At 37.8% G+C, this 20533-nt stretch overlaps 3 protein-coding genes across 6 annotated transcripts; 1 reads left to right on the top strand and 2 right to left on the bottom strand.

Moving 5' to 3' along the window:
* Positions 1–13: 13 nt before the first annotated feature.
* LOC103987536 (uncharacterized) lies at positions 14–8209 on the bottom strand. Of its 2 annotated transcripts, none has more exons than XM_009405864.3 (8): positions 8133–8209; positions 4516–4786; positions 4344–4400; positions 3781–3957; positions 3619–3705; positions 2597–2661; positions 563–659; positions 14–390 (listed from the first exon to the last, which is right to left on the bottom strand). In XM_009405864.3, the coding sequence occupies exons 1-8, from the start codon at positions 8192–8194 to the stop codon at positions 328–330; spliced, it is 879 nt and encodes a 292-aa protein (XP_009404139.3). In that variant the 5' UTR covers positions 8195–8209; the 3' UTR covers positions 14–327. The 2 variants fall into 2 exon arrangements, with proteins under 2 accessions (XP_009404139.3, XP_064968380.1); XM_065112308.1 differs by lacking the exon at positions 8133–8209 and adding an exon at positions 4922–5001.
* On the top strand, positions 5625–6994 carry LOC135614686 (mitogen-activated protein kinase kinase 9-like). The gene has a single exon (XM_065112306.1). It carries the CDS (start codon positions 5742–5744, stop codon positions 6774–6776), a length of 1035 nt encoding a protein of 344 aa, XP_064968378.1. The 5' UTR covers positions 5625–5741; the 3' UTR covers positions 6777–6994.
* A 1964-nt stretch (positions 8210–10173) lies between the features above and the next one.
* Positions 10174–15394, bottom strand: LOC135614685 (microtubule-associated protein 70-2-like). 3 transcript variants are annotated; one of them, XM_065112304.1, is made up of 12 exons: positions 15228–15391; positions 14903–15145; positions 14723–14808; positions 14125–14190; positions 13866–14036; positions 13115–13285; positions 12840–12995; positions 12567–12713; positions 12325–12396; positions 11720–12241; positions 11446–11633; positions 10174–10594 (listed from the first exon to the last, which is right to left on the bottom strand). In XM_065112304.1, exons 2-12 carry the CDS (start codon positions 14997–14999, stop codon positions 10558–10560), a joined length of 1713 nt encoding a protein of 570 aa, XP_064968376.1. In that variant the 5' UTR covers positions 15000–15145; positions 15228–15391; the 3' UTR covers positions 10174–10557. The 3 variants fall into 3 exon arrangements, with proteins under 3 accessions (XP_064968376.1, XP_064968377.1, XP_064968375.1); XM_065112305.1 differs by having other exon boundaries at positions 14903–15129; XM_065112303.1 differs by having other exon boundaries at positions 14903–15394.
* Positions 15395–20533: the final 5139 nt, after the last annotated feature.

Here is a 20533-nt window from a genome sequence, read left to right as displayed (position 1 = left end):
GAACATCCCGATGTACCGAAAATAACATCTCAAATGCATTTTGCAAATTAAACAGAAAGGACAATGACAGTCAGTGAGTTTACAAAGGACCAAGAAAGAATCCTTACAAAAGCCTTGGACAAACTTACCAACGCACTGCTTTCACAATCATTCTCACAATTAGTTTTATGTGAAAAGTGAAACTATGTACAGCTTCGCAAGTACGAAATTGTTGTTTTTTAAGGGACATATTTGTGAAATGAGTTATTGTAATGATTGGCTACCCATAAATAATCGCCGACGTGGAAGTCGCGGCAACACCATCAGAGTCATCCTATATATCTGAAGCTAGATATTCTTTGCTGGATGATCAATAGATCCAAGTGTGACACCGGCCGAGTCGGAAGGGAACTGCAGGATTAAAGTTAAAGCTTCGTGTCATAAAAGAGTATAAAAGAACCTAATTCACCTACAAAGAAGATTTAGAGCATCACTGAATACCCTATACACATTACATCATAAGATGATCCATGGCATCTTAATTTTCATGCACTAATTAGATGTAGACATGGTACAATCATACCGTAAAATTTTTCAGCAGACTTGGTGGCACGGGTGGCAGGTCATCCTTTTTGGTATCCAGCTTGGAGAAAGGGGTAAAGATATCAAATGCTAGAAAGCTGTCAATAGAAAGTGAAGTTCACATCACCGATTTCATAAAGGCAAGCTCTGTTGGTCAAATGTAGCATTGGAGGAGGATCAGATTGCAGAGTGTGCCACAAGATAACCAACCAAAGGACAAGTCAAACAAAAGAATCGCATGAAGCATAAGCAAAAAATCAATATAAGTAGTAGTATTTTGTGAGATATTATGCAGGTAGATACCAGGTTATCTACTGGCTACAAATTACTAGTCAGCTCACCATCTGGAAACTTTCGAGCATGTGAATCACTGAAGGTTGGTATTAGTAAATGGGAAATATCGAACCAGGACAACATTGCACATTTCAAGCAGTAAGTCACCATCAAAGCATAAACAGCAGCATATAGTCATTTAAGCACAATAATGCATGATTTAAGCAAATGAAAATTCATGCTACAAAAATAGATGTCAGGTACTGCTCTAACAGGTATCCTTTCTGTAGTCACGTTCAAGTTCACCATCAGATACATGCTCTGAGTAGTTTCCTAGCAATTTGGTCTCCCCAATCTATGAGTAACAGGTCATGTAAATGAGCTATATATATATATATATATATATATATATATGTATATATGTATAAATATATCTATATATATATATGTATATATATATATACATATATATATATACACATATATACATTATATCTATACACACACACACACACACTCACACATATATATATATATATATATATATATATATATATATATATATATATATATATATATATATATATATATATATATATATATATATATATATATCTCACTTGATGACTAGGTAAGCATTTTGTGACTATAATGCAGAATGACAATCTGTAGTTGTTATTATCAGCTTTTCAGGTGCAACTGTTGTTCTGGATCCACATGGATTTCAAAATATGCAGAAACTAGATTGATACTGCCAAATTACGTTGCTGCCTAAACAAATGATGATAGTACCATCCTCTTAATTGTACTGTCAAGCAGAGACAGAAGTATCAGTCAGTTTGATAACCAACCTGTCATTGGAGTGGTATTGACCATAAGGACAGAAAAACCAGTCCAACAGAGGAAGCTGGATAGGAATTTATACCATCTGTGATGTGATTAGTTAATCGTTTCTTGATTATGATGAACTGGTGAACTACATATTGAAAGTTAATGGATTAGCTTTTTATGCTTTTAACACAATAATACATGTATAAAAAACAACTGACATACAAGTTTAATTTCTATCAAAGGCAGAATGGTTATGAAACAAATTGTTCTAGGGGGGCAGTAGATGATCGGAGTGGTACCAAAAAGATGACTAATATCAGCTTGGGCATTGGAGCAACAACAACAAAGAACTTACCCATGTAGCACATATTCTTCAGACGCCCAATAGTTAGGCGATTACAGCTAGCAGTTGTTTTTGAGTTAATAATTTTCAGAATGTAGCATTAGAACATGGATCTCCATTAGTTTTCCATCTCAAGTCAGATTCAACATTCACGTCTGAAGCAGAATACAACATAGGCAATAGTTTTTGCCTTTGATAACTTCCATTGCATAGCATTCACCTCAGCTGTCCATTATTTGGCATCTTGTCAATTAAAGTCAAAAATCTTATAGGCACTATTTATAACAGAGTGACAATGTGCCAACTATATCAAATACCAATCATGGGGACTTTGAACTAACACAGCACATCTGGCCATGTGCCATGCATAATTTTCAAATCAGGCAAATGTATGCACATGTGCCCAGCACACAGATCGAATTGCCAACATATGCATGTATCTAGAACGATTATGGCATAGCCACAGCACAGTTATGCACACTTCAATATGTATCAATGTGGTTGGCATCAGAGGCAAGCATCAAGTGCATGAAATCAACCGATGTAGTCATGCTTAAGAAAAAAAAACTAGATACAAACACTACGCACCTGTCATCAGAATCTTTTGGTGCTTCTAGAATCTTCTCCAAGAACATGTCTTGCCTTGGATAACCCTAGAATGGTAAAATTAGCAAGTGAAATCATGGTATTGCATATATTCCATCAGGAATTCATATCACAAATAGCATTCTATAGTGAGAAAACACTTAATAGAAGATACAAAAGAAGCATACTACTTGGTGCTATATAGGTGTTGAAAAGCAAGAAATTACTTCATTTACAGATATGTTATAAAAGAAAAGAATGAACATTGAAACATGTTGTGCATATTTATTTACAACATTTGTCTAGCTTGGCATATTAAGTTTTACCTAGCACTAAAGTGCGTAAAGATATTTGAATGGAAACATTTTGATGCTTCATAGTTCATACATGGAATTTTTGCAGTTCTCATGAGATATTCGCAAGAAAGTTACCGACCTTCCCCAGCAGACCAATAAATTAGGATGACTGATTGAACATCACTGGCTGTTATCCACCCAAGATTAAATTCTGGTAACTTAAGATAATTTTAGATAGAGAAAGTACATAAAAGACGAAGCAAACAATGCACAGCATTAAAGGAACTACATATGCACGTTAGCCATCCACGAGTCTTAAATCATGAAAAATGACTTAGGGTGATTGATACAAGCTAAGAAAACAATGTCTGCACTAATGAAGATGGTCAAGAAACTTCATACTGGAGGTGCTAGAAGAATAGAGTGAAAAAACTGCAGCAAATGAAAGATATGCTCACCCTCATTTTAACTGAGGTCTTAGCCCTCTAGTATCTTAGCCATATGCCTCTGTAAATGTAAGAACAGGACAGAGTCTTGTATGTATTTTGCAACAATTCCTTGCATGTTTTAGTTTGAGTGTGATCCTTGATAATCTCATTTAAAACAAATGGCTCATTTGATTGAACAAGATGAAAAGCTATAAATGCTAAAATAGCTGACAGACTAGAATAATCATCATAAAATGCAAGGCTAAGACAAGAAGTGAAATAGAGCTTCTTTCTTATCTACCTTTGCCTTAGTCTCCTTTAAAGGGTATCCAATATTTTGTTCAGAAAAAAACTGAAAGAGTTCAAGTGTTCCATCTGCACCAAATTCCTGCTAAATCAATTGTATGAGGAATGGGACCTAAAACCAGAATTGATGCTAAACTGTGAAAAAGAAAATTGATACCCTATTCAATCCTCCATTCACTAACAAATTTGCAACCGAAGACCCTTCGTCGGCATCTCCACCATGATATGGAAATAAGGGTCGGAAGTCCTCTTCTTGAATAGAGCTGGATGGATATCGGGATGGTGACTTGATCGTCAATGCTTGCTCAGAACGAGACAGCACATCTATTTGAGCCTATAAAGCAAAATTCCATGTTCATACAACAGATTAGAGCTAAATTGGATCGATAAGATTAAGCTTAATTGACAATGTGAGCATACAAATTTCTATTTATATTGCATTGCCTTCTAATGTCTAATATGTGAAAGAAAATGGTAAAGATAATAAATACAAGATATATTTATACACTGCCATGACTGTCCAGGCAACACGATGGGAATTTCGGATTACTTAGGGCTTCGAAAACTACACACGACACTGCTACCACTCGCCCAATAACTCTTACCAAATCCAAGAAACCGCAAAATAGAGAGAGAAAGAGAGAGAGAGAGAGAGAGAGAGAGAGAGAGAGAGGTCTTGATTTATGGAAGTCATAGTGAAGATGAGATAGGAACGATTACTTTGGCTAACTGGATCCTCCGAGATATCTCCGTCAGCTTATCTCGTTCCTCTCCTGCCTGAAAGAACAAAATCGACATGAGAAGAAAATAGAACGAATCACGAATCCAATAAGAGACGAAACAAAACAAGCGACTAGGAAGCAAGATTGAACGGATGAAAAGGGGAGGAAACCCTTCGCGAGATGGTGTCGAAGACGCGGTCGGCGGCGCGTTGGAGATCGAGGAGGGATCGGCCGAGCTGCCTGTAGCTCTCCACGTAGCTCTCCCGCTTCCGGTTCCCCTCTTCCTCCGACACCCGCAGCATTCTCTCTCTATCGCCTCTCTCTCGATCCCGATCGCGATCTCGTCGGCCAAGAGCCGTGGATGGGCCGGACGATGTGGCCGGGCCAGCCCACATCTTTCGCTTAAGCGCCGCAAGTGAAGTCTCCATGTAGTATCTCCACCTGTATGTATTATTTATTTACAGTATCATTTACTCAGCTTGGACTTTATATATTCTCAGTAGAAACAAAAAAAAAATGTCACAAGTAATTTACTTGCTCTCTTTAATATATACACTCATGAAGACACCAACTTACTTTAATGGATTGGGGGGGAGGCTTGGCCGAGAAGGGAACACTGGGCTATTAGTAGGAAATGCCATTGTGGCATCCAAGCAACTTGGGATGGTCAAGCTCAAAGCCTCTGCAGCGTAGAGGAGCCGTGAAGAAAAACAACAAAGTCAATCTTTTGGTCGGTTATCCGCAGGAACAAAGATGATGCAACACATGAGCTCAATCCCTGTGATGTCCGGTCTCCCTCCCTGGTATTAGTCTGTACCAAGTGGCTTACCTCCCCAGCTGTCTCCCAATGGCCTATAGGGGCGGTGCGGAGGAAACTGTTGGATTCCACGTACCCTTTACATAGAGCGAGAGTGAGGATGACCGAAGGTGTTGGTAAACGCCTTATTCGAGGGGGATGTGCCGCGCTGGCATCAGTGGTTTTCCAGCACTTTGCCCGGCTTGCTTGCTGGATAAGGAATAATTTTGTTTATTTTGTGGCAGAAAATTTCCTGGGGAATCCCAGAGGATTCCGAAGACGCAAGAAATTACCTCGACGTGTCTACATCCATCGAGCGTACGAGTTCCACACACCGTGCCCAGCGGACCCATTCACCACTCCGCCACTGTCACCTCAAGGTGCCACCAAGCAACTATCAGGGATCATCCCAACAAATCCCACACATCAGCTCACCGTCGGTGCCGACGTACACACGCGTTTCCTATACCGCTCACCCTTTATAGAAGTCTCGCCTCTGGACACAGTGTCCTTCTAATCCAAGACCATATCACTCCCCTTGATAGAAGCCTTCTCGATTCCCTTGGTCTTATCCAAGACCATAACGCTCTCCAATCGCCCATGGCCCTTGGTCGCGAGCGCCGGCTCCCTCACCTCAATCTCACCGTTGAACTCCCCGTTCCCGCCGCCGCTGACTGCCGCCTCCGCTTTCCCGTGTCGCCGCAGCGGTGCTCCACCTCTTATGCAGCCACCGACGACGCGGAGTTCCGGCTGTCGGAGTTCGAGAAGCTCCGGGTCCTCGGCCACGGCAATGGGGGCACCGTCTACGAGGTACGCCACCGCGTCACCGCCGCGGTGTACGCCCTCAAGGTGGTGCACACCGACACCGCCGACGCCTCCCTCCGCCGCCAGGTGTACCGCGAGGTCGATATCCTCCGCCGCGCCGCCGGCTCCGACCGCGTTGTCCGCTTCCACGGCATGGCCCCGACGCCCTCCGGGGACGTTGCTCTGCTCCTGGAACACATGGACGGCGGCTCCCTCGACGCCTTGCTTCGCCGCCGCGGCTACCGCCCTTTCCCGGAGCCTGCCCTCGCGGCCGTCGCCCGCCAGGCACTCCTCGGCCTCGCCGATCTCCACTCCCGCCAGATCGTCCACCGCGACATCAAGCCTGCGAACCTCCTCATCAACGCCACCGGCGAGGTCAAGATCGCCGACTTCGGCGTGGGCAAGGTGCTTCGGCGGTCGCTGGACCCCTGCGACTCCTATGTGGGGACGTGCGCGTACATGAGCCCGGAGCGGTTCGACTCGGAGTCGTACGGTGGGGACTACGACCCCTACGCGGCCGACGTGTGGAGTTTAGGGCTGGCGGTGCTGGAGCTGCACCGGGGACACTTCCCGTTGCTCACTAAGGGGGCGCGGCTGGACTGGGCGGCGCTGATGGTGGTGATTTGCTTCGGGGAGGCGGCTAGGGCTGTGCCGGAGGGGGCAGCGTCTAGCGAGTTCCGGGGGTTCCTAGATTGCTGCCTGCAGAAGGAGAGCAGGAAGCGGTGGTCGGTGGCAGAACTCCTGGGCCACCCCTTCGTGGCCGCGGATTACCGGGCTGAGTCAGAGAAGGCGCTGCAGGACCTGCTGCACGAGGAAATGGACGAGTCGTGACTCAGCGGCGCCCGTGGACTCGCCCGAGTTGGTTGGGAATCCTGGGATTTGTCGAGTCTTGTGTACATAATAGTGGAGTAGTTATATCGGTTGGGGAGACCTGGTTGGTTTGTCCACCATTTGCCTAACAATAATGGAGTAGTTGGGCACTCAAACCATCTATAAAGTTTGATTATAGGATGCTAATCAAAAACCCAATTGAAGATTATTCGAACCAATCAAGGATTACTAGAACCAAATTTTAGAAGGTTATGTCCATATCTTTAAAAGTTTGATTTACTGCCTTGAGAGTAAATTGAATGTCATGAAGTCCATATCTTGGATTCAAATCTCATCTTCATCAGTTAAGTAATGATCTTAATTTTTTTATATTTGAGCATCTTGTACATTATTTAATGATTTAAAAAAAAAACATAGGTTTCTAAACTTGAAACCTATGTTTTAATGAACTAGCTATAAGTGGGTTAAATGGATCCAATTGCCCAAAAAAAAAGTTTAAGAATTATATGGAAGAAAAGGAAAAGTGGCATACCCTTTTACATAATTGACCAGGAAAAAAAATCCTTTTTTGAGTTTTTTCTAGGATGATACCCCTTTTCATGATTTCTAAACAGTCATATCTTGCATTCAAATCTCATTTAAGTATGAACTAGCTAAGTGGGTTAAATGGATCCAATTGCCCAAAAAACATTTGAAACACTGAAAGAAAAAAGTTTAAGAAATTATATGCAAGAAAAGGAAAAGTGGCATACCCTTTTACATAATTGACCAGGAAAAAAATCCTTTTTTGAGTTTTTTCTAGGATGATACCCCTTTTTCATAATTTCTAAACAGTCATCTCTTATTTCTAATGTTTCAAAAATACCCTTTAAAAAACCTATCTTTTTTTTCACCCAAATCCAAAAAACTTTCCCATCAACTGTTTAAACTAACCCATAAAACACTGTATAGTATTTTAAAAATATCGTAGAGTATTTTTATTTTTAAAAACACTATATAGTCTTTTTGAACCAGCCTTATAGTGTTTTTTATCCCCAAAAAACACTGTAAGGCTAGTTCAAAAACACTCTATAGTGTTTTCGAAATAAATATTGATGTCACAATGTTTTTGAAACAAAAACACTATATAGTATTTTTAAAACAAAAATAATCTATAATATTTTTAAAACAAAAACACCATCAGCAGTTGACAAAAAAAAAACTTTTTGAATTTGGGAGAAAAAAAATACATGGCAGCTTCTGGAAGGCATTATTGAAAATTTTGAAATAAAGGATGATTGTTTGAGAATTATGAAAAGAGTACCATCCGAAAAATAATTCAAAAAAAAATGATAATTTCACGAGCAATTGCCTTACCTTCTTTTTTTCCGAAAATACAGTGATCGTTTTCCAAACTCCAAGCAAATGATCCATGGCATGCTTTAGAACGTACCTCACTGGTCGTCGTGGATAATAAAACTGTATCAATAAACTAGCAAGACTTGCCTCTTAGTTCAGAATAATAAGTATGGATCATACAGACACTAAATTTGTATAATAAGTTTAGATCATATAACTAGTTCTTGATGAGGCAAGAATGCTAGTGCCTTTACGTAAAATTAAAATCTAAAATGCAACTGGAAATTAATATGGAAATCTTCTTGTTTCTATGCAAATGTTGCCTACCGGCACTGTTGTTTCTACAGCTTATGAAGTGCCTGAACTATGCCAATCATATTTTAAAGTAAAGTAAACTGATTTATCAGTAAGAGATTTACCTCTAAAATCTGAAAGCTGATGAACAACCCATGAGCTGATATCAAAGATGCCTTGTCCAAGTCGTTGAGGATCAAGAATGATAACAATATTTTCATTTCCATTCTCCATATCTTTCATAACACTGCAGAGCATTGAAGATGACAAGTTATTAACATATCCAACTCTCTCATGTTAGATAGCTATATAATTCTTTATTATTGAAAGAAAAATAAAATGAAAACTATAGCCAGGTAAAGAAATTATGGGTGTCATATGAATGAAATTTGTTTAGAATATGAAGCCTTAACTTTGGGGGTCCATCTCTTAAAAATAAACTCTTTAGTGGGTTTAAAAGTTGTTATGCAACTTCATTCACATCTTGTTCATCATTCTAATGTGCCAAGTAGGTTTAACCATTTGCTTTATTATCAAATGGTTTCATGAAGCACCACAATGTCCCTAAATATAGTAGTTATAGTCGATTTAGTCCAGTTTGCATTATGCAGCTAAAAGATCTATTAAAGGAAAACTAATAAGAATTAAAATCCAAGTCATCTTAAATTCATATAGGGTTGTTTTCACCTTGCAATGGCTTTGTCCAAGTAATATTACCATAAGCTCTAACAAGAGAACAATGAAGAATTGTTAAATTCCTTGCAATTTTCAATAAAAGAATGAAAGCAACAAGTACATTAAGATTATTTCTGTTGTGATTTTTGTAAACAATAATTTGTTCATTCAAAATCTGGTTTCCCAATTCAGTGGGAGCTATTCTGGAGTTAACTTGTCACATGTAGATAGATACTCTGATTTCTCAACACTCCTGATATCGAAAAACAAAATCTCACAACCTCTACGACTGTCAAACCTGTAAAAAACATTGTGATGATTAAAAGTGCAAGGCCCATGGTTAATGATGATACTATCCAAACCAAACTAGAATGGCGAAGGGGAGGCGTTAGATCAACGGTGCAGGGAGAGCGAGAGATACCAGTCGTCCGACGACGGGGATCGAGTAAACGGCTTTCATGAGAGAGCCGTCGCCGCGGTTGTCGCCCAAGCAAGATCAAGCAGGCCAATCCGGCCATTAATAGGCGCCATTTCTTGGGAGAAGACATGACCGAAAAGATGGGATGGGCGATATGTATGAGGAGGGAGGGAAATTAAGTAAATGGTTCACCGGTACGAAGCCCTAAAAATTCATCCATCTCGCTCGTGGGTTTAAATCTCAATCGTTCATTTTTCAAGCCAATAATAAATATTAGAAAATAATTTTATAATCATATTTAACTAATTATTCCATTAAATTATCAAATCTAGCATATTTCAAAACCCAAATTTAAATATGCTGTCGTGATATATATACATTATTGACATCAATTGTTTTTTTTATTTATATTAATGCTTTAAAAGCTATTATAGTAATAAAAAAATAAACTACCCCATGATTCCGACGGGTCAGGTCTACGAACTGAGATGTCTCACGTCTTAGTTTACGAAGGTCGCCAAGGCGATCATGAAAAGTGTCGACAACACTCGATTCGATATGGCGGGTTCTACTAAACACCATTTGGATTATGCGAAGCACGAGCTTTGGCCAAAAGATCTAACACAAACTTTAGCAAGAACTACCTAAAATCAAGACCGACCAACACAAATATGAAACAAATATGGACTTACATAATATTCACATCCTTAGAAAATAAGCAAAACAAAAAAACCACAACACTGAGGCGATTGCAAAATGCCGAATAAGAAAGATAGAGCAGGCTATACAAACAAATAAGGCATTGGCCAAGCAAAATGACAGGTCTAGAAGTTAGAAAACCCAACAATCACTTGCAGAAGCCAACTACAGTCGATGTCAGCTGCAAACAGACCTGAGTCTCCCAAATGAGCTCCCTAACAAATTGTTGCAAGGTCGTCTGGTGCTGGTCTCGATGAAGAAATCAACAGCAAGCATAAGAAGATGAAAAATACATAAGAAGAAAGTAGCCTTATGCTGAATCTCTTCTTGATTTTGTTCATGCTTCTTATTTTCTTGTCATAGGTTGCGCATCAACCCACTTCGAGGGACAGCCCTGAAGTCAGAACAGAATTATGTGACAATTAGCAATTTTACGGCCACCCCAACATTTCGGGTTCAAACAAATAATGTTTTGTGACTGGGTCATGAAAGTATACGACAACATCTGTTACCATCTTAGCAAGTATCAACAGTAAACTCATTAATGGGTTATCAACATGAATTGTGATATTGTATTTTTCTTTTAGAACAAAAAGCATCGCGGTATTAAACACAGTCGAGGTGAAAATTGGCAAGTCCATGTTTCGTCTTAGACAAAAAAAGACATTACTTGGAATCATAAAATATATGAAATACCTCGAATCCTAAAAAATTGTTAATAGCAAAGGATTGACCTGATGTCCTAGTTATCATAATGATTTAATTTAAGCAATGTATTTTTTTAATCAAATCTTAATCAAAACAGAGATAACAAATGCCACCTGCATAAACAGCATTCATTATTCCATTGAATTCAAATTTAGCATATTGCAAAACTTAAATTTACATATTCTGTTGGTTTAATTTAACTAAATATGGAGATATAATATGCTGAAACCTACTATAAATAAATGAAGAAAATAGCCAGAAGAAAAACTAAGATATCAAACATACTATACATTTTATATCACAATAAACAAATAACTGGAAATGAATGGTACATGTTAAGTGTAAAAAGTGAGTGCCTGATCATGCCACTATGAGATTTTAATCCTGAGCCTGATTATAACTAATGATTCTCCATTATTCAGCTGTTACAATAGTAGAATAAAGACCAAAATCATCAAAAGTTAATAATATGCAGCAAGAAGAACTTGACCAATTGATAATAAAATGTGATTTTCTAAGAACATCTACTTGTCATACCTTCCTGGTGGCAGCTGAGAACTATTGGCCGGACCCTTGGAACCACCAAGTCGCTTAGACTTGTTATCTTGTTCTTTCTCCACTCGCATAGCAGCCACTTCTTTCTCCATTGCAGCCACTTCTCTTCTCATCTTTTTTGCCTCCACTTCCATTGCTTTAGTCAACATATCAACTTTCTTGGCCAGCATCTGATTTAGAATATTCAGAGCAGAATTTACAAGAGTTTGGAAATGGCAGAAGGATTATCTTACAGTGATGTTAACAGAGCACTTACCTCAATCGCATCATCCTTGTCTTTTAAGCTTTGGTCCTTCTCATGGCATGCTTTCCTCAATGTAATTACCTCCTTCTGCAACATGTCATACAATAGTCCAGAGACACAATCATCTGAGTCAACATTAGGGAAATCATTGGTCTTCTCATCTGGAATTTTCTTCCAACTTTCATGTGTCACACCATCTCCAGTTGCATCAGAAGATCTGTTCAGTGACAAGCCTGCACCAGTCAAAAGGACTTTGCTACGGTCCAATGATCTAGTGCCACCATCAAATGACTTGGATGCTCCTTTGGCATGTTTGAGAACTGTGCTACTAGAAACAGAAGATCTCATCTGAAAAGATGGTCTCTTTGAAAGGAAGCCATTTACACTCTTAGGAACATTATCAGCTCCACCAAGGGACTGACGACGTGAAGGACCATTGCTTACACTCTTCCCCTCTATGGTCGTGCGGTAAGTACCACTAGCCGACATTCTCGATCCATCTTCTAAAACCTTGAGCCGTAACTGAAACTTCTCCTGAAATGTCAGAAAAATTGCAACCTCATATGCTTTAATCACTTGAATATAAAAATGTTAAGTATTTGAAGGAAAATCACTACTTTTAACTGAGCTTCGGATCTTGCAGTACGTTCTGCTATAACAAGCTTATCTCGAAGTTGCTGCATTTCACCCTGCAAAACCATGTAAGCTGATGACAATATTTTCTATGACAAGGGAAAAAAATCGAAAATGGGCATACCAAATGGAATCCTGCAAACAGAGCAGTGTGATCTGGAACAAAAAAAAGTTCCTAAACATAGCATCTGCAATGAGAAGATCATCCGCAACCATTAGCACTAACCTGCATGAATCTCCGTTCCTCCAGCCACTGTTTAACAGGCATAACTTTGTCATTAGAATCTTTCCATTCGTTTGCAACTACCACTGCAACCCTATTAGCTGAAACCTTTGCCCGAGATAGTTCACGATCAAGTGTTTTCATCTCGTCCTGAATATATAACCAGAAAATTTAATAATAACAACACTATATATTTTAGATCTTATGACATCAAGTAGTTCAAATACAAAAATAGAATCCCTCTCTAATACATCACAATAAAGCCCAATATATTACATTCATCTCCTGAACTTTCCGCTGGTAATCCCTAACTGCATTTGCAGCTGCGCCACCTGCAAGAACAGCCTCTTCGAGTTCTCGCACAGTCTGGCTAAGCTTTTCAACCTCAGCAACCTTTTGACGATGCATTTTATCCAGGATCTTGTTCTCCTCCTAATCAATGAAGACAGAGGTGAGAGTGAAAATAATATAATAATAAAAATAGCATCACAGCATGCAGACACTACCCCCATTCCACCAGTGGAGAATTATTATCATTTTTTCCTGTATACCTGACAGATCTCAATCTGTTTCATCAACTCCTGGTTCTTATTTTGTAGATCATCCACCATTGAAGCCTTTGCTAAAGCAATCTGTACAGTCCGTTCAGCTTCCAGTAGTGCAGCTTCCTTCGATTTGGTAAGACGATCTAATGCCCTGTTGTCATCGTGCAGCTTTGCAATCTGCACATAGAAGGGATGTCTTCAACAAATTCTAGCTTTTCTAGCTTCTCCTTTACCGTAGACATATACAGAACTCTAAGATGTTATGTTCAGAGAATGTAGAGCTGTAGAGCTGTCATACGCCTGACAGAAGATTTATCTCTTAGTGTCCTAGAAGCACAATACAACTGAGATATAAATGTGGAAACAGCTTTGGAGATAGCGAATATTCAGAGACATTAAAAGCATGCTCAGAATACAGAGAAATCCAACAAGTATGAGGTGTAATCTTTCATAAAAATGGAACACTGCAAAGGTTAGCAATTGGAAACTGAATAAAAAATCAACATCAGGAGATGTTCAATTGCCAGCAACACTCACATGAAGAATTTAAAATATCAATCAGATGGTTTAAAAGAAGGAACAAACATACCACAAAAAAAGAAAAAGAAAAAACTTGAGCAGATATTGCAAGAAAATTAATTTGTTGACAAACTGAATATACAAGGAAGGTGGTTCCTAAGTGCTAAACACAGGCAAAGATATCAAAGAAAAATTTATGGATGATACATTTTGCAGGAGCAAGGTTTCAAAAGGGTACCTCTTGCCGAGCTAGCTTCAACTCTGCCTCAAGGGGTGCAAGAATGGCTTCGATTGGGGGCATGTCATCATCTTTTTGAGCTGCATGGACTCTTCTAAGTGTTGCCTCTGCTGCAAACTGGGCAGCCAAAGCTGCTTTCTTCTCATCATTTATCTTCTTGATTTCAAGATTCTGCATGTTCAATTTATCATCAACCACTCCCTCATCATAGAATCATACAAATGACAGAACAGAAATAACAAGGAAATTTAGTGACTACCCTGTTCTCTAGAAGTGATTCAGTGAGCTTCAGCTTCTCATCCATCTTATTCACTTCTTCTGTTAGCTGACATAGGTGAGAAAATATTCAGAATACAACCCACTAAGTATCTAATATCATCATTTGTTTCAGAAATTTCTTTACATATACTGGAGTGAACAAATACCTAAGACAAATGCAACAACCAGAAGGAGAAATAGATAACCTAATAAAACTTGACACTAGTTTGACTAATATAGCCATTTCTTTCCATGGTAATGTCATTTCTTGATTGCACAAACTAAGGATATAACATCAAATTACAACATAGAATGTTAGAGCACTCCGTGTAGAAACCTTTTTGACAAAAGCCACAAAGGATTCAATCATTAGCACTTCATGAACAACAAGATAGTAGTACTACAATATGAAAATAAGTGAGAAATTCACCATGTTGGTTCCGATGAGGACAAAAACAAGAAATTTTATCTTCAACAAAAATAACAATAATTACAAACTTATCAAATAACAGGATCTTAAAGAAAGATCTTAAAGAAAATTGTCTGAATACTTCCCTTCTCACAAGATGATTTAGCAGGAAGTGAAATCGACCACTCACCTCTTCGACTGCCTTCTCTCTCGCACGCTCTGACAATCTCAGAGCCTTGATCTCTGCCTGTGCCTCAGACAATTCTCGATCTCTGTCTGCAAACCCCTCAAAAAATTCAGACAAACTTCAGTGCGAAAGCAACCAGCCAAATAAACCAGAAGAGAAAACTGCATCAAACCACATTCCCACCTCTGACTTCATTCTCGAGCCTGCAGAGCTCGACCCTCACCGGATCCGATCCGTGGAGCAGATTTATAAACTCCTCCGCCTCCAAGTTGGGCTTCATCGAGGCCCTCCGCCTCAGGGCCGACGCCGCCCTCCCTTCGATCTTGAACGACGAAGACGTCGTCAGAACGGCCGATGCCTTCTGCGGCGTTGCATTTCCCACGGCGGCCTCGCCTACGAACCCCTCCGCGCTGAAATCGCACAGATCTGACATCCCGGATCTGATGCGCTCTCACATCGAAAGCAAAAGTCCCATTCAAACAAAGAGCAAAGATTTCGAAAATGCGACCTCAGCTCCGACTCGGAGAACTAGGGTTCTTCCTCACAACTCCTCTTCCATCGCGATTGAGATCTACTTTCTACGGTTTCGATCGAATCGATCGCTTGCGAAAGCAACCCTGGCTGCCTCCTCCACCTCCTCCCCGCCTCTTCCAATCGCCCTCGTTGCAAGTAATGTGGGAGAGTACTAATAATAAGTTTAACTACAGTGAAACGAAAGCGAAGCGGGCTATTTTATATTACTCCTCTGTTGTTTACTTGTCCTAAACAATATATTAACGAAACGGCACCTCGCTAAATTTCCGCATGTATTCGACCATGCGAGAAACGATCAGATCAGAGCGGAAGTAAATCCAACGGTCGATAATGAGTTCTCATGGAGAGTCGACTCTGGAGACGTGTCGTGAAGTTACCGCACTAGAGAACGAGGAGCCTCGGTGATCTCAGGGTGCCACGTAGCACAATTGGTGTCTTAACGAACTTGGGGGATCGTTCAAACGAGTTCGACTCGCCTTTCGCCTTGAGTTGTTGGACGCTGGTGGGCTGTCCGAGACGAGACAGCGGACAAATTTCTGACCAAACTGGTCAGTGACACGTACGTCGTCAAGATCGACATTAAAGAAAAGACATACTACTTAAAATCACTATTGTTGAACATGTTATTTCATTTGAGGAATTTTTTAATAAAAAATTCATTGATAAAATCATTTACAAAAATAAAATTTACATAACTATTTCATGCTACACACAATAAATAATTTTTCAAAAATAAAAAATGATATAAGTCGAAGGATACAGACTACACCAAATTAGAATTTGGTGTCATGAACTAAATTATATATTATAAATTACGTATTATATATTATATATTATAAATTTAGTCCTTTGAATTTATTATGTATTATAAATTATATATTTCTACTTATTGTCATGAACTAAATTGATTTTGCTTAAATCATACGGTACTCTTGTATGTTCATTTGTAAATGATTAATCTCCTTAAAAAAAATTTATGGTCTCTTAAGAACCTATAAAAGAGAAGGCATGTTAGATTAAATATTTAACTTGAAATCAAACAAATAGTCATTTCAGTAAATACTTGATATGCAATACAAATTATAAATATAGACTTCGCAAGCTTTAACCGATCATATGAAAAAAGGTTTCAAGTGGTCCACCGCAACTAAAAGTCTTTACAAGTGCTTACATGACACTATCGCGGAATAAGGTAGTGAACCAAACTATGCACTGCCCCAAAGGCCTATCCAGTCATGTGTCACCTAAGTAGCTCTTAGGTGTTATACTGGATGATACTTTATGCCATTTTGTAAGGCTAAAAAATCCTTAAAATGGCTATCTATATAAGTTATTTTTTTTTGATAATTTTATCTTTATATAATGACTGTACAAAACTTATGTCTATTGGATTAAGAAAGCAACAAAAGATAATAAAAATAGGACCGGAAGGTTACTGTTGTTAAATCATAAACAAAATAAAAAGAATCAGGCATATATAAACATTAGATCGAATATCTTTTATACTTGTATCTCCCACTTTTAATGAATCTTCAATCTTTTGCTTCAGTTACAACATACCTCTTTGCTCATAGTCTTTGCTCATAGTTATTCTCTATTACTATTGTTGAGTAGTTAAACTTTAATCTATTAATATTATTTTAACTCCTTAATTGTTATAACCCTTAAAATAATTATTTAGATGGTTTATTTTTGGATAGTTTTACCTTTGCATGATAATTGTATACAACATATGTCTATAGATTTTAGATAATCATAAAAACTAATTAAAATGGGCCTTCTACAGATTCTCTATATACTGTGTCATTAACAAAATTAAAATATATAATCATACATAAACATTATATCCAACATCTTTATGATATCACACATGGATAAAGCATAATTCAAAGATAGTCTGTTGTCTATTACCTCTCAAAGTCAAACAACTTTACTAAAATTGGTATACTATTGTCTAGATCTTGGGCCCTTGCCCTTAGCACATTTTTTGTTACACACAAATTCCCTTGCGATAACTCGAATAATAACATAGTGATATATTATTCAAAAACGCATGCCTTTGTATCCTCTTGTATTATGTTAAGGCATTCTTACCTCAACTTTGCCTCTACAAGTTGAGTCGTCGTAGTCCCTCCACCAATCATTTTGTCGAAATAGTATGTATGTGCCTCAAAGCTCACTTAAATTTTAGCATCATACAAGATGAGTTTGCTCTAGCAAAATAAGGGATTCATACAATGATATAATTTTACTTTTGTCTCTACAAGAGTTAATATTCTTAACTTTGATTTAAGGAAAGATTTATGCCTCCACTCTATGTTACATCTTCTATATCAACCAATTCCCTTCATGTGGTCTACAAACTTCATCAAGTTTTATCCAAGTTATTTTTACTCTTTGGTTTGTATTGAGTTGATGATAGCCATCACGCCTACTATTTCATAAGTCAACCCTCCTTTGAGTTCAATCTCCACATCAGCTTTAAATGTGCAGTCATTTGATATTGCCTAGCATTACTCTCCCACTTAATCTTACAATGCATGTACCAATGTATCACCTTGTGTGAGATTATACGATGACTCATCATCGCTCGCTTGTCCATTGAGTTTTATGAAGCTATCATTTTGAGATACCCTCTTAATATGTGGAGTCAGTTGCCTATGATTCCCCCTTTGGAGAATCGAGACTTATTTCTCTTAGACATCGGTCTTATTTGAATAACTTTTCTCTTTGCGGTCTTTCATTTGGATGTTTCAAAGATCATTATCCTCTTGGACTACTTCGTCTTGTTAAATAAATTATGTACTATTTTACCACTATGAACACACTTATTATATTGCAATTCTTTGCAAATATAACCCACCCAGCGTTAAGCTTCAATCACCTTGGGATAGTCGTGGATAGTCTATCATCTATATACTAACCCTTGCATGAGTATCGAATTTTTCAAGTTAGTATTTCCCTCACTCTTGTGAGATTTGCATAACTATTTAAATCATCGAGTACCTCATCCCTTTTTACATAGTCTCATCCTTTGCCAAACATTCTGCTTACCACGAGTACCATCAAATTTGGTTATCAATTTCGAGTCATAGCTTGAACTTAGCTATCATAACTTTTATGCACCATGCATTCTTCCTAGCTAATTTGTCCTTATAGTGTCTCTCATGTAAATAATTAACCATCTCTCATATGTTTGCTCCAATGAATGATTATTTTCCCTATATATCTATGCTTGTTTCCCTCAAACAATTATATGTATTAGCTGCCGTCAATACAATCTCGTAAGGTCCCTCACGTGTATATGTCAAATGTTTCTAAATGTACTTATCTTGCTTTGATATCATCTATCACAAACTTAGTTGGTTTTATCTAAGTCGTATTATCATGAACTTAACTAGTTTTGGGTATCATTGTGTGTCCATCCACAAAGATATGTCTCCCCAAAAGCTCATGTAGTCTCTTAGGACCACAAAAGAGAAAACAGATTAATGAAAATATTTCATTTGGGATCTACAAGCAATAATTACAGTAAATACTTTATAGCCAACGTAAATTATAAATATGACTATGAACTATTGTACAACAAATAGTCTAAAATAGTTTACTACAAACCAAAGTGCACATAAGTACCTACATAACACAACCTTCGTTTATAATCGCTATCAAAACCAATTAAAATGAGGTTGCTATGCCTAATTTCGGCCTTCTATATATTGTGCAAAGCATGAACAAAATTAAAAAATACAAATATACATAAAATATTATATCAAAAATCTAATTTACAATTTTGTTTATGACAGTACGACACTCTTATATGTTTGTCCGTAAAAGATCAACCTCTTCAAAACTTCATAAAGTTGGTCTGTAAAAGATAAAACAGGTCAAAAGAAACATTTAACTCAAGATTTCATAAGAAAATATTTCGGTAATTTACCATGGCCAAAAATCTCTATAAGTGCCTACATAATACTATTATAGAATAAGATAACGAATCAACCCTAAATATTACCCTAAAGACTCATCCAACCATATGTCATTTGGATAACAACTAAGTAATGTGATGTTGACACTTTTTACCACTATACAGAATAAAAAACTCTCAAAATAATTTTATGAATGATTTATTTTTGGATAATTTATAATTATTTTTGGATATTTTATATTTATAGGATGATTATATAATTATTTTATAATTATTTATAATTATTTATAATTATTTTAGATAATTATTTTAGATAATTATTTATAATTATTTTAGATAATTATTTATAATTATTTTTGGATAATTTATATTTATAGGATGATTATATATAATTAGATAATTATATATAATTTATATTTATAGGATTAAAATTATCATAAAAATAATCAAATTGACGTTGAGTAGGCTCACGATAATAAAATCGAAAAATATCAACATTCGTGATGATATAGAGATACCGCCAGCTGGAATTGTATTATAAATCAAGAATATGAATCGGTCTAACCCCTCGAAAGCTACATACGACACAGAATTAAATAGTATGTGCGTTCCCATGTGTACTCTGCAAACCAAAGATTTCTACGTATGCCTACACCGCGAGCCGGAAGTGTTGTCTTCCGTCTTCTCTTCCCCGCTTCAAGTTGATTGGAATCATCACTGTCCACATAATTGGACTAGAAGTGATGTCCTCGTCCTCATCGTCTATCCTTTTTAACATGAGAGGAATTATAGCATAGGATTTGAAAGGACTCTAATAAATCATACAATGTCGATGTCTTCTTATCCAAACCCAATGTTCCTATAGTAATGGGATATCTAAACTCAACATTGCATCTCTCTTGGGTAGGTCAGGATGCACCACGACATCTCAGCCCAACACGGACCACTTGACATCATCAACGATGTGATAACATAACAACATCAACTTGATGTATCAGTTATAATCATCTCCGATGTATGAACATCTGGTTGGTACCAAATATTATTACCTCATAATAAACATAAATAATATTTATTGGACATTTGTTAGCAACAAGAGAACAAGACATTTGATCTTGATTTCACTGGTCTGGTAAATTTTGATCTCGATCAGATAGCATACGCTTGATCTTGACCTGACGTGGACGGTTCGATCGAATCGGTTCGGGGATTCTAGACGGGCTGCTTTAATGATAAGTCATACCAAAAGAACTAAAACGTAATTAAAAGAAAGAATTAGCGATTTTACGTTACGGCCCTTGTTCTACTACACGTGTCATGTTGTTATAAATCGTAAAGTACAGGGCGTTATGTGC

Source organism: Musa acuminata, chromosome BXJ2-6 (assembly GCF_036884655.1).
Source record: "Musa acuminata AAA Group cultivar baxijiao chromosome BXJ2-6, Cavendish_Baxijiao_AAA, whole genome shotgun sequence".
Lineage (NCBI taxonomy): Eukaryota > Viridiplantae > Streptophyta > Magnoliopsida > Zingiberales > Musaceae > Musa > Musa acuminata.
The sequence above is the reverse complement of the archived record's forward strand: the minus strand, read 5'-3'. Positions and strand labels throughout refer to the sequence as shown.

What these genes read in the sequence shown, in the direction of transcription:
- LOC103987536 (XM_065112308.1), bottom strand. Translation starts at nt 4,986, where the DNA reads ATGGCATTTCCTACTAATAGCCCAGTGTTCCCTTCTCGGCCAAGCCTC. An exon ending in CTCCCCCCCAATCCATTAAA is followed by an intron (nt 4,787 to 4,921) that starts GTAAGTTGGTGT and finishes TAATACATACAG; the next exon opens with GTGGAGATACTACATGGAGA. An exon ending in TAAAGGAGACTAAGGCAAAG is followed by an intron (nt 2,662 to 3,618) that starts GTAGATAAGAAA and finishes TTACCATTCTAG; the next exon opens with GGTTATCCAAGGCAAGACAT.
- LOC135614686 (XM_065112306.1), top strand. Translation starts at nt 5,742, where the DNA reads ATGGCCCTTGGTCGCGAGCGCCGGCTCCCTCACCTCAATCTCACCGTT.
- LOC135614685 (XM_065112303.1), bottom strand. Translation starts at nt 15,152, where the DNA reads ATGTCAGATCTGTGCGATTTCAGCGCGGAGGGGTTCGTAGGCGAGGCC. An exon ending in GAGAGAAGGCAGTCGAAGAG is followed by an intron (nt 14,191 to 14,722) that starts GTGAGTGGTCGA and finishes CACCTATGTCAG; the next exon opens with CTAACAGAAGAAGTGAATAA. An exon ending in AATCACTTCTAGAGAACAGG is followed by an intron (nt 14,037 to 14,124) that starts GTAGTCACTAAA and finishes TTGAACATGCAG; the next exon opens with AATCTTGAAATCAAGAAGAT.